This window comes from Scatophagus argus, chromosome 19, assembly GCF_020382885.2.
Source record: "Scatophagus argus isolate fScaArg1 chromosome 19, fScaArg1.pri, whole genome shotgun sequence".
NCBI classification, from domain to species: Eukaryota; Metazoa; Chordata; class Actinopteri; family Scatophagidae; genus Scatophagus; species Scatophagus argus.
In genome coordinates this window covers 8,054,395-8,066,584 of record NC_058511.1, presented here as the reverse complement: position 1 = coordinate 8,066,584, position 12,190 = coordinate 8,054,395, and the positions used below count along the sequence as shown (strand labels likewise).

The 12,190-nt window shown below is 44.6% G+C and overlaps 1 protein-coding gene across 2 annotated transcripts in view; it reads left to right on the top strand.

The window, feature by feature from the left end:
- sesn1 (sestrin 1) overlaps window positions 1–11,672 on the top strand; it is a 46,783-nt gene extending 35,111 nt beyond the window's left edge. Inside the window, exons 1-9 of one of the 2 annotated variants that reach the window (XM_046372332.1) lie at window positions 6,433–6,715; window positions 7,533–7,598; window positions 7,700–7,900; window positions 8,006–8,188; window positions 8,488–8,724; window positions 8,864–9,118; window positions 9,212–9,402; window positions 9,505–9,649; window positions 9,747–11,672. In XM_046372332.1, the coding sequence (XP_046228288.1) occupies window positions 6,614–6,715; window positions 7,533–7,598; window positions 7,700–7,900; window positions 8,006–8,188; window positions 8,488–8,724; window positions 8,864–9,118; window positions 9,212–9,402; window positions 9,505–9,649; window positions 9,747–9,833 (1,467 nt within the window). In that variant the 5' untranslated portion in view covers window positions 6,433–6,613 and the 3' untranslated portion in view covers window positions 9,834–11,672. Of the gene's footprint in view, window positions 1–6,432; window positions 6,716–7,532; window positions 7,599–7,699; window positions 7,901–8,005; window positions 8,189–8,487; window positions 8,725–8,863; window positions 9,119–9,211; window positions 9,403–9,504; window positions 9,650–9,746 lie in introns of those variants that run through there. The other variant, XM_046372331.1, reaches the window with a different exon arrangement.
- The last annotated feature ends 518 nt before the right edge of the window (window positions 11,673–12,190 follow it).

The window sequence follows — 12,190 nt, the reverse complement described above, 5'->3', positions numbered from 1 at the left end:
TGCACTCAAACGAGGTTCTGCAAGCTGTTTTGTTCGGCCATTCAGTACCGGGGCTCATCGCCTATTAATGAAGTAATAGGACACGGTTAAAATGGTTCTGAGGGCTGATGATTAGACCGTATCACTTCCTTCCCCCACAAACTATGGCAGTATCACATCCACAATCAAAATGCATCACGGTGGAGGTTACAGATTGAGGGGATAGATAGTGGAAAAAAGAGGGCAGAAGTGAAACCGACATTGGCAACAGACATGAGTGCGGATTAATGCAGAGTGCAATAGTTACTAATCTTTCCTGTAGCCTCGATGATGTATTACATCAGACTTTATCGGCGTCTGTCTTTGTCTGCTCCCCAAGCTGGTGTACTTCACACTGGATTGTTGCTCACAGGACTCTTTCTTCCTGTGTTATATCCAAACAGAGTTCACCGACTTGTTTGTTTGCTGTGAGCAGCTACATGGAAATGATTAAACTTTGTTTGTTAGGCTCAGCGGCTCATCAGCCACCGAATCAAACCAGCCACTTTGATTACTAGTTTGCACTTTGTGTGCTGTAAGCTGCTGTTATGATCTTGCTGTTTATTGGTTTTTTCGGGAATGAATCATCTCCTTTCTATATTCTCACAGAAACAGGTGAAGGGTCTGGTCTTTTGTGCCGGGTTTACGGCGCCCATTAAGAATTACAGGGTGACGATCAACAACTTTTTGGCCAGGTTCCCAGTGCCATGAGTCACTTTTTTTTTGCTCACTCAGCAGAGCCGAGGTCTTGTCAGAGAGAGAGAGAGAGAGAAAAACAGCTGTGCATGCCAGGAGGCACACAGCAGCGTCAGACCAGAGGGGCTGTTTTCTTTGGTGCTATTAGAGTCCGAACGCTTGAACTCAGCTTTGTTAGGCCCACATTTCTGGTTAACATGAGTCGTAAAGATAAGCCCGCTCTAGATGTCACCGTCTTCAGTATATTTGCCACCATACTTTGTGAGAGTTTTGTCTCTTGAACTTTGGGTGGCACCTTTGGACTCCCGAAGTGTTGTTTCCCATGTTTTCCGTCAGTTATCTGTATGAAAAAGGGCGGCGGGGGGGGGGCGGCGGGGGGGTCAAAGGATGGCCACGGGTGTTATTAGACAAATAGTGAGAGACTATAGAGAGAGGGCAGGTGAAGCAAAACGGAGGCTTTTTCATTGATTTGTGGTGGCTGTGTCATATCAAGCTAAAGATAGCAGGGGAGGGTTTGGTATTTTCTGTTTTTCTATGGGATCTTTTCTGCTGGAGCCCGCTGTATTGTGACAGCTGCCCTCTCCCTGTTAGAATAACATCCCCGGGAACTCGCTCTTCCTCACGTGCACACCGGGATTGCAGGCCAACACCTTTTCCCCTTGATTGTAGCCTACAGCACATATAGATCAGGGGAATTGTGCATGCTCATGTTTACGCCTGTTCGTATGAAGTCATTAAAGAGAGGTTATCTTTTGTCCCAGATACCGCTCTATCTGCAGGCGCTTTTTTTTCCTCCATGTTCTCGGTGAGGTCTCAGCAGTTCCTCTACATTTCATGGAATCTAGGGAACGCTCTCTTCCTCCCCAGTGCTGGTGTGCGCTGGTCCAGGACCGGCTGGTCTGTGGGGCACGCCTCTCCTCTCAGGAAAGCCGGCGCTTGGCGAGACTGCTCCACTCTGATAGTCTGCCAGAATACACACAGATCAGAGAAGAGGCGACTGGGAAAGGAAGGCAAGGGACCAAGAGCCACTCAGAAGTGGCCCAAAAGTTAAAGTCCAGTTAATTCCCACATTGATCCAGCTTTGGCTGTTGAGTCTTAACTTAACTAAAACTGTGGTTAAAATGACACCTTATGCATCCCTCGCTTCTCACTCAGAAGCTTCTGATCAACAGGTCCTGACAACTTAGCACCAGTTTTCGATGCTGGTAACTGCTCTGTAAGATGACAGGGAAGTCAGCAGGGTTAAGTCTGCTCGGTTAAATGCTCAGAGATAGATGAACAGGCTCAAACCAAGAGCAGGGTTGGGGGGATACCCTCTTAGTTTGCAGTTTTCACCCTTTAACTGTGACCAAGTTTAAAGCTGTCCTCACCACGTTTGCACGTCTGTAGTGTTTAAATGTACTGATTTATTCATTTGCTGTTAAAAAAACTGTACTACACTGTAGGTTTCAGAGTAATCTCTTTAACACAGTTTCAAAAAATCTCTTGTTGTTCTTGACAGATGAGAGTTGCTGTTGTGAGCCTCTGGGCTAAGTTGAGGTCTTGTGTTTGCTGTGAAGTTAGGAGATTTCTGTTTATGCCACATTTTGTCAGAGAAAGTCAAAGGGACAAAAGTTAAAACTGTTTAAATAGATCAGTAAAACTGAGTTACTTGCTATGAAAAAGAACAGATTGGTTCGCTCAGTGAACTTCATACCTCGGCACAACTTTTTTTTTGTTTTCCTTTTCTTTTTTTGTACAGAAACAAGAGAGGCAGAGAGAGGGAGAGAGAGAGAGAGAGAGAGAGAGCGAGCAGAGAAGATTGGTTCCTGTAACTGTTGTTCTGTCCCATGATTGGTGGAAGCCTGTTGCTAGGCTTATGTCAGTGTTCGAGAGTTTTCTGCTTCCTCTCCTCTGTGCACTGATAGGTTAGGTCTGAACTGGTCTGGTGGACTTCTGCCACTTGTTGAACATCCCCACAGTTTTTTGCGGTTCCCTCACGTCTTGCTGCATGAGAAAACACCGCAGCAGCAGCACTGAGGCACATGTGTGCAGAGTTTATGCCTGGCGTGGCTTCCTCTCGCTCTCTGTTTTTAATCTTATTAACTTTTATCATCCCTACTTATTGGTTTAAGGCTGTTGTTAACTCCACACTCATAAAGGCAGAACAACTGCTTTATCGAGCATTTGAGAAAGTAGATGCCTTACTTTTGTACTTATAAAAAGTTTAGCGAACTAATTCTTGACAGTAGACCTTAATGAAGCAGCTACTTTGCTTTAAACCTTCTGATTGTTTGTTCCAGATTTAGTATCCACTTGATGTAAAATGTTCTGACATATTCTAATGTCAAGTCAAGTGTTGCATTGTATCTGTGTACATGCTTACTTGTACTTCAAATTCCTCAGTGTCACTTATTGAACTTTCTGCACGTTTTTTCTGTGGTATGTATTTCACATTTCACTTTGTTGAGTAACGCTATGTTTTGAGTGTGACATGTTACGCTTTCTAGACTGTAGGCTGTAGTTTGCTTATTCCTGAAGTCCAGTACAGTGGTCAGCTTGGGTACAAGGAGGAAAATGTTTAAAAGGTGAAAAGTAGGTATAAAAAAACAAAAAAAGTGGGTTAAAACATTAAAATGTCCATAGAACCTGCTGAAATCACTCCTGCAGTACAATACTCTTTGTCACTTTTTCTGAACCACCTCTTTGGCTACAAGATGCAGTTATGGGAATATGATGAATCGTAGTAGCACAAGCTAACATTAGCCTTCATGAGCTGCTAATTCTCTTAATTCACAAAGAAGATTGTGTTATGTTTTCTTTCAAACACAGCCATGAATAAGCTGACAACAGCTTGTAATAATGGCTGTGAAAGCGTTTAATCGGGCCAATATTCCCAGCTATTACTGAATAGGAATATTTTTATTAACATTAGTGTAAAACCAGTGGAAATGTGTCCATTGTTCAGGCCTTTCCTCCAACAGATCACTATCTGATGACACACATGCTGTTAAAACAAATCTGAGATTATTCCTGTTGTTTCCAGGAGTCTTTCCTCTGTAATCACTAATCTTCCCAATGTTGTACTAACCCCTGTACTCCAAACGCCCATCCTATGGACACACACACACACACATATATACCAGTACACACAGTTACATCTACAGGGAAGCCATCATGCAGCTAAAAGGTCACTGGTTTATCCCCTACAACCGTTAATGAATTCGGCTGGCATGCTGTCTGTAAGCTTTAAAGAGCAAGTAGCAAAGTAACAAGCTTGTTTGGAGTGATCCTTGGATAAGTTCCTCATTCAGTCATTGGCCATTCACACTCACAGCTTGAAGATGTAGGTCTGCAGACTCCCCCAACACACCTGCAGTGTGGTTTTGTTTTTTTATATATATGTCACACTGTGTTCAGATACGGCTTCAGAAGATACCCCAGAACACGCAAAGTTTTACAGGTTGGAAAACAAGCCAGGTGTAATATACTGAAGTCTGGGGTCTAATATTTTGTCACATTTCTTAAATTATGTGAACACCAGAGACATAAAATGAAGGTCAAACAGATAAGTGCAGCACACTCTCCTGAAGATCCAGGAACTAGAACTGGATGTATAGTTGGACAAAAACCTTAAGTCAGGGTCCACTTGCTAGTTTTTTCTGGAGCTTTTCATGTCTTCCCAGAGCTTATAATTTTAGATGGTTGTGTGGTGTTTTGATGACAAAACTAACGTGTTAACCATCTCTGGTTTGCCTTTGCCAAAGTGATCTCTGGGTACCAACTTGTTATCATTTGGCTCAAAGACCGATGAACCGTAGATGTAGCCACAGCCTTGATCTAACAAGGATCATATATGCCCGGATCACTGTACTCACACAGATACTCCTGATGTGAGTACAGTACAGCCTCACAGAGTAGTCAGTGCCTGCACGCTGACAATAGTGTTTGGCCCTGTCCGAGAGGCCGGACCCCCAAGCCTAAGCTCTTTTATGTGAAAAGGTTTGGTGTGTCGTAAGCCCTAACGCTGACCAGCCCCTTCTGCAGCTTTGCTGAGCCATGGGGCTCCTGGCAGCCCTGGGAGTGCTGACTCCAGCCCTGGGAACATGTTTACCGCTTTTACCGCTGCCCCACACCCCACCCTGTGGCATCAGGAGAGGGACTGGGGGGGGGTAGGGGGGTGGTTGGCTTGATCCACACAATGAACCTGCTGAATACTGTGCTATCCAGGCATCAGTGCTGGGGACTTGCAGTGGGCTGCTGAACTGGCCGAGCAGGCTCTTGATTGGAGTGCACTGACTTGTCTTTCATTGGCTTCGAATCACCGCCTCATTACCGACTTCAACTTGCTTGTCTGCTTTTTATAGAATAAGCCTTCAGTTTGCCAAAACACTTTCAGAGCCAGACTTGTTGCTGTAAGGATGAGCTGAAACAACAGGGGTCGCTGGTATCTCACAAAATTCAAGACCTTTTCAAACAATCTAAACTATTGCGTCGTTTTTCCAGAATAGAAAAATCTCCTTTGTTTTGCTTGGGAACCATGTAATTTTCAAATGTTACACGGAAACATGACACACAGATGTGCATATGTGTGCCTGTGGATGGAGTGGCCAATATGTGGATGCTTTTGTAATGTGGTTGCTGGCAATCCGCAGAGGAAACAACTCTTAACTCACATGTGCTTTTACATGAAAATACAACTGTTTATCTGTTGTTTACCAGAAATTTCAAGGACAAATATAGCACTTCTGGTACAAATCATTTCCACAGTGACAGACTTGTTTGGATTAAATAAAGTGCATATTAAACTGTCATTTAAAATCTGCAGAACACAGTGTTTTTTTCATCTGATATAATTCTGAGTAATTATTGACTTTCTCACCACTACGGTGTGATAAACCAGCTGTACCCTGTTCCAGTGAGCGTGTTATTGTCAAGGTGGGATAAACAAAGCCCTAAGTGCTGCCTTCCTTATCGCTGCTTCCTCCTGCCTTTTAAAGGACTCCTTCAGCCTGGGCTGATTGGTGGAGGAATGGCATTATCTGTGGTCTGATAGGCTGTGGTGCAAAACCACAAACTGAAGGGACGTTGTTGTTGCAGCAGCAGGTCCCGCGGCCATCCATCTCCCTGCGTGCTTATGCTTTTGCACAACAGACCTCCACCTTATTCGGCTCAGTTGGCCCCACGCTGTGCTGCAAGAGCTGCCTTCTGTGTTGTTGTTGTTGTTGTTGTCACTGAATGCACATTACACAGATGAACACACAGATGCCTCTTACTTTTTTTTTTTTTTTTTTTTTTTTTTTGTCCCAGGCCACATTTGCTGGTGTTACAGTGTTGCAGTTCTTGTAATCCTGCAGGGTGGCTTTTCGTTGCTGTGGGTAATTTATTGAAGTGTTGATGGGAGAGCAGAATCAAGCAGCAATCACCTTGGTTTGATTGCTGCCATTATTCTGTAAATGCAATCATGATCAATGGCAGCAGGAACAAAAGAAGCAGAGAGGAGTGATGATGTTTTCTTGGTGGGGTGTGTGTGGGGGGGGCTGTTCTCTCTGCTCACGTTTCGGAGCCCCCCCCCCCCCCCCACCACCCCTACTACCTCCACTACCCGCATCACTCTCTTCACGGTTAGCCCCACCCACACGTGCTCCCCTCGCCGCCATTGGCTGCGGGGGCAACATGTTTTCCCCTCCCGTATGGTTGCTTAGCACGTCAATCACACGAGCCTCGACTTATTTACCGAATGTATGAGCGAGAGAGGACGGTATTCTGCTTCGGGCTGCAACAGCTGACTGCTGAGCACTTTACCCAGTGCCTCAAGGAACAAAGAGAGGAGGAAACAGCCATTCAGAATACGTCTTATTTTTTCAAACTTTCTTTTTTTATTCCCTTGAAATAATCAAAATAGACGCGAGGACACGAGATGAGGCACGCGGTCGCACCGCCAGAAAACGTGGAAAATAGTTCTTTTGCGGTGACAAACCTGTTAAAGATATGTACCCATTGTGAACGGCTGAGCAAAAAGGTAAGAAAAAGAGGAGGAGGAGGAGGGCTTCGGGAGAATAATCTTACAAACTGCGCTATGTTTAAAGCTTCAGTGTGATATTGAGGATGTTAGAAAAAACCGTGTCACATTATTGATGATTTGAGGCGACGTTTTTCCTTTGAGCAAACAAGCTGCAGTGCAGTCTTTTGTGCAGGCTTGTTTACGAGCAAGGACAGTTTGTTGTTTGTCACTGGGACAAGAAATCGTCTCTGGATTCGTTGTGTTTGTCTTGTTCACCTGCAGAGAAGCAAACGTGTGAATGACACGTTCAAATGCACGTTTTCAACCGGTGTCATTTCTGAAAAATATGCATTTCGTTGTCATTCATTCATCCTTTTCGTCGTGCGCTGCGGCGACCGTCCGCTATCAAGTTGGACATGTCTCGACAAGCAGCGGAAAGTTAGAGGACACAATGGAGGAAACCTAAAGACCCTTTTAACTGTTTTAATTTTGTATGAGCTGCTGTGTGTTCGGATTTATCAGTAATTTAATGTCGCTTTAATTCTGATTTCGTGCATCATTTCTTGTGACACTGCAGAGAATTGAATGCTGCTTCTACAATGGAGAAAACCTTACATCGCGTTTTATAGTGATTTTCTGCTGTAAACCAACAAGAGTCCGACAGGTTTACTTAGACAGTGCGACTCTGATTTTTTCGTACTTGTGAACCCTTAATAACAGTAGGACTACAGGGGAAACGAGAAGTGACGACCTCATGAAAACTATACTCAGAGCTTCTGCTTTGCTCTCCTGTGGTATTTAAGATGCACGTTTTTCTCTTTATTTTGTATTTCAGGACTTGGGAGTAAGGATCCCAAGACCATTAGGTAACGGACCAAGCAGATTTATCCCTGAGAAAGAGGTATGAGTCATGCCTGTAATCTCAGAGATCATTTTTACTCGGTTGCAAGCGTGACATTAATGTGATAAACTCCTTATTTGTTGATTTTAATTTTCTGTTAGATTCTAAAAGTCAGTAAAGTGGACACCCGGACACAGTCAATTTTCGAGGATGCATTTGCAGCCCTTGGTCGCCTCGACAACGTTTCTGTCGTGATGGGCTTCCACCCGGAGTACCTGGAGAGTTTCCTCCGGACACAGCACTACCTGCTGCAAATGGACGGACCCCTGTCTTTGCACTACCGACACTACATCGGCATCATGGTACGGTCACGCCTACAAATTCTCAGTCCACATCTCATTTAACTGTTAAATGTCAAGCAGTTAAATGTCTTGTGTTAAATGCTTCCATTTCCTGTCATCCTGCAGGCAGCAGCCAGACACCAGTGTTCCTATTTGGTCAACCTGCATGTGAACGACTTCCTCCAGGTCGGGGGCGATCCTAAGTGGCTGAACGGCTTGGACGAAGCCCCGCAGAAGCTGCGGCAGCTCGGAGAGCTCAACAAAATCCTGGCCCATCGGCCTTGGCTTCTCACCAAGGAACACATTGAGGTGAGAGGACGGACATGGTCTGAAGGCTAGATGTGGATGTGAGAAGTATTATGTAACTGGCTGAGATCGTGTGAGGGTGCCAGAGTATAGCTGCAGCTGCATAATTTTGATGTATTCGGGAGTTATGGCAGAGAGTGTGACAGAAAGTGGGGGACAGATGGAGGGAGATGGGAGGACAATAATGAAGTTAGGAAGGTGAAAACATTTCCCCGCTTCCCAAAAACGCCAGTGATATTGAAGTCATTATTTGGCTCCACTTACCGAGACTCATGATTTTTGTTTCCATTTGTTTTTTCCAGCGCCTTCTGAAGGCAGAGGAACACAGCTGGTCCCTCGCAGAGCTAATCCACGCCGTGGTCCTGCTCACACACTACCACTCCCTCGCCTCATTCACCTTCGGCTGCGGCATCACGCCCGACATCCACTGCGACGGCGGACACACTTTCAGGCCACCCTCCCTCAGCCAGTACTGCGTCTGTGACATTGCCAATGGCAACGGTCATGCTAATCACCACGACGATCTGCTTGGTGACCAGGTTAGTGGTAAAAGATGATGTGTGTGTGCACAGTGGAGGTTTTCTTACTGGTGTCTGAAAACTTTCACCACACAACTTGGGTTTGTGCTCCTCACACGAGTCTTTCCTCACTGCCAATTTTCTCTCTTGCTCTTCATAGGAGATGTGCGGTGAGGTGGAGGTGCTGATGGAGCGCATGAAGCAGCTGCAGGAGTGCCGCGACGACGAGGAGGCAAGCCAGGAGGAGATGGCAACTCGCTTTGAGAGGGAGAAGACTGAGAGCATGCTGGTGGTCACCGCTGAGGACGATGACTGTGTCCCCTCCAGAGACGTCTCCCGACACTTTGAGGACCCCAGTTACGGCTACAAGGACTTCTCAAGGAGGGGGGAACATGTGCCCACGTTCAGAGTGCAGGTATGAATCAAATACAGGCTGAATTCAGTTCAGTATGATTTTTTGAAAAAGATGATCTGTATGATATTTACTTCTTAATTCTCTTTACTCTAGGACTACAGCTGGGAGGATCATGGTTTCTCCCTCGTCAACAGACTGTACCCCGATGTTGGTCAGATGCTCGACGAGAAGTTTCAGATGGCCTACAATCTGACCTACAACACCATGGCAACGCACAAGGATGTGGACACCAGTATGCTGCGCAGGGCCATCTGGAACTACATCCACTGCATGTTCGGCATCAGGTCAGTCGCTGGAAACTTCGTTATTTTGTAATGTGTGCTGTTATGTTCTGTCAGCACTGTTGTCCCATGTGTTCCAACGGTGCGTTTTTCTGTGTTCTTCAGGTATGATGACTATGATTACGGGGAGATAAACCAGCTTCTGGACCGTAGCTTTAAAATCTATATTAAGACCATGGTGTGTAGTCCTGAGAAGACCACCAAACGAATGTATGAGAGTTTCTGGAGGCAGTTTGAGCACTCCGAGAAGGTAAGTTGCTGCTGTGCTCTCTTGGCCTGATCTGTAGAGGATATATCAATTAATGTGCAGTGTTTAAAAACTCTTTCCTCTCTCGTTTGTCCTGCAGGTCCATGTTAATCTGCTTCTTATGGAAGCGCGAATGCAGGCGGAACTGTTATACGCTCTGAGAGCGATCACCCGCTACATGACATGAAGTGCTCTGGCGTTTTTATTGTTGTCTTTTTACTGTCGTTGTTGTTGCTCATTTTTGGATACTTTAAGAAAAAAAAAGAAAATTAAGGGGGGGAGTTCAACAAAAATGTCAAAAAGATGTGAGAAGCCCTGGGTTGTGACAGAGCTTGTTGGATGAGAAGAGGATCTGAACAAATGAAAGCAAGCAAGAAAGAAAGAACTGCTGAAGAAAAGTCATCTAAAACTACAAGTGGATAAACAAGCTCAAGTTGCCTGCAGTGCCACAACTGACCAAGAGATGGAAGCCTGGAGCAAACTCCTGCTCTGATGGGGAGTTTGTGCCAGGCCTGAGGACTGACATGGGAGGCATCCAGGATGAAGATTCAGTATTCTAGCATGCAACAGCAGCAGCATTTGTTGCCAGTCTCTTCTGTCTGCTGTTAGAGTGAAGACCCATCGGAAATCCCCAGAAAGCCGTGCAGCCGGAACCAGTCTGCACTTTGATTCTGTCATTTCTGTTTAGTTTCTTCAGTATCTTTTTATTTCATTTTGTAGTAAGGGAAGTGGTTGCTGTTAGTGGTAACTGGAGATGGAAGCATTAACCTCGGGCTGTTTTTTTTTTTTTGTCCTGTGCCTGAACTCTCCAGCACAGTGTGCATATGTGCTGATGCTGCTGCTCCCATGTTGTATTCAACGGGGTCATATTGATCCCCAAATCACCCAACCCCTCAACCCCATTTTACACCCCTATCCATTAAAAATCCAATGCATTACCCCCCTCCCTCTTGCCCCCCCAAATCCCAAATCCCAAGATCTCAAATGTCAATGTAAGCTAATCCAAGGAGTGTGTGAACACCAGAGAGGTGTGGGAAGAAACTCAAAGAACACTGTCTGAGCCCTTTTTTGAGTTTGACTGTACACGTGTGGATGAGTTCTGTATTCATGATGACTGAGGTGTGGATGTTTTGTGCGTGTGTGTTTCACAGAAACGACGGAGAGAAGAAAAATGTTTTTGAATTTCACGTGTCAAAAAAAAAAAGCGAGGCACTTTGAAGGAAAGACTTCTTGCTTCTGCTGTAGCTCTGTTTTTGTGAGATAACTGTTTATCATTTGTTGTTGTTGATGATGATGATGTCTTTTATTTTTCTGGTAATGGGTAAAAAAAGAAAAAAAAAAAAGAAAAGAAAAAAGCTAATCAAAAAGAAAGTTAGAAACCAGGTTTCCAGGAGGGATTTGCTTCCGGTTGCCCTAACCACACGTTATCTGTCTTCCGCTTATCCCAGCTGCCTGGTCACCCTAACATTTTGGAAGCTTTGGATTGTGAATTTTACCAGTAAATGAATACCTCTTCTGTTTTTCTCTAGAAAACATTTAAGAAGTGCTCTTTGGTGAGCAGAGACTCTTTCTGGGCTGCCGTGTTTCCATTGTTGGGGACCCGGCTTGCCCACACAGGGCCGACTGCGGTCGACAGCTGTCGAACGCAAAAGGTTGTAGCTGTGCTTATTTCCCTGCTGGGGAAGTCTAACCAGTGCAAAGCAGCTTTTGTTTTTTTTTTTTTAGAACAGAGGTGTGAAACCTCTGCTGTTTTTTTTTTTTTCTTTTTTGTTTACTAAAACTTGTTAAGTACTGCATTCTTCTGAGGGTTTGAGAGAATCAGACAGATGAATGAGTGATATCTCTAGGAAGATGAGGAGGAGGAGGAGAGTGATAATGATAAAAGAATGGTACATTTGGAAGTGATTTGAGAGGAAGTGGAGGGTTTGTTATTTTTTTTTTCAAACTTCTGACTGATGTCAGTTACTGACACTTTTTATATGAAAATATTTGAAAAAACCTAAAAAAAATAAACTATGATACTGAATTGTTGTGCATCATTCGTAGTTTTCTCCTAAACCATTTGATTTCATTTGTGTTATCAAAGTGATTGTATTAGATGTGGAAGAGGCCTACACAATTCAGGAATCGATTATAGCACAATCAGTGTCACCATCAGCTCACTTCCATTGCTCAGTTGCACAAGTAGGAAATCAGATAACCCATGGCAATTAGTGAGCATATTTGAATGCTTTTATGCAAAAGATGACTCATGAGAACGCATGGAGTGTGACACCATCACTTCATGTTCCAAAGTACATAAAGCTGACTTCATAAACAGTAAGCTGAACTCAGGGGAATAGTTCAGTTTGTCACCAGTACGGTCCAGGGACTTTCATGTGAATTTCATTTTACTGTACAAGCTTGACAACTGTACGACTCGCAGGGAGCCAGATAATGGTCCCTGTTCCTGTGGTGCGGTCGGAGGTCAAAGTTTCCCTTTGCTCTTGACCAACATTTGGATCGAGATAAAGGTGGATTTCTTGTAGGACACCTTACCTCTCT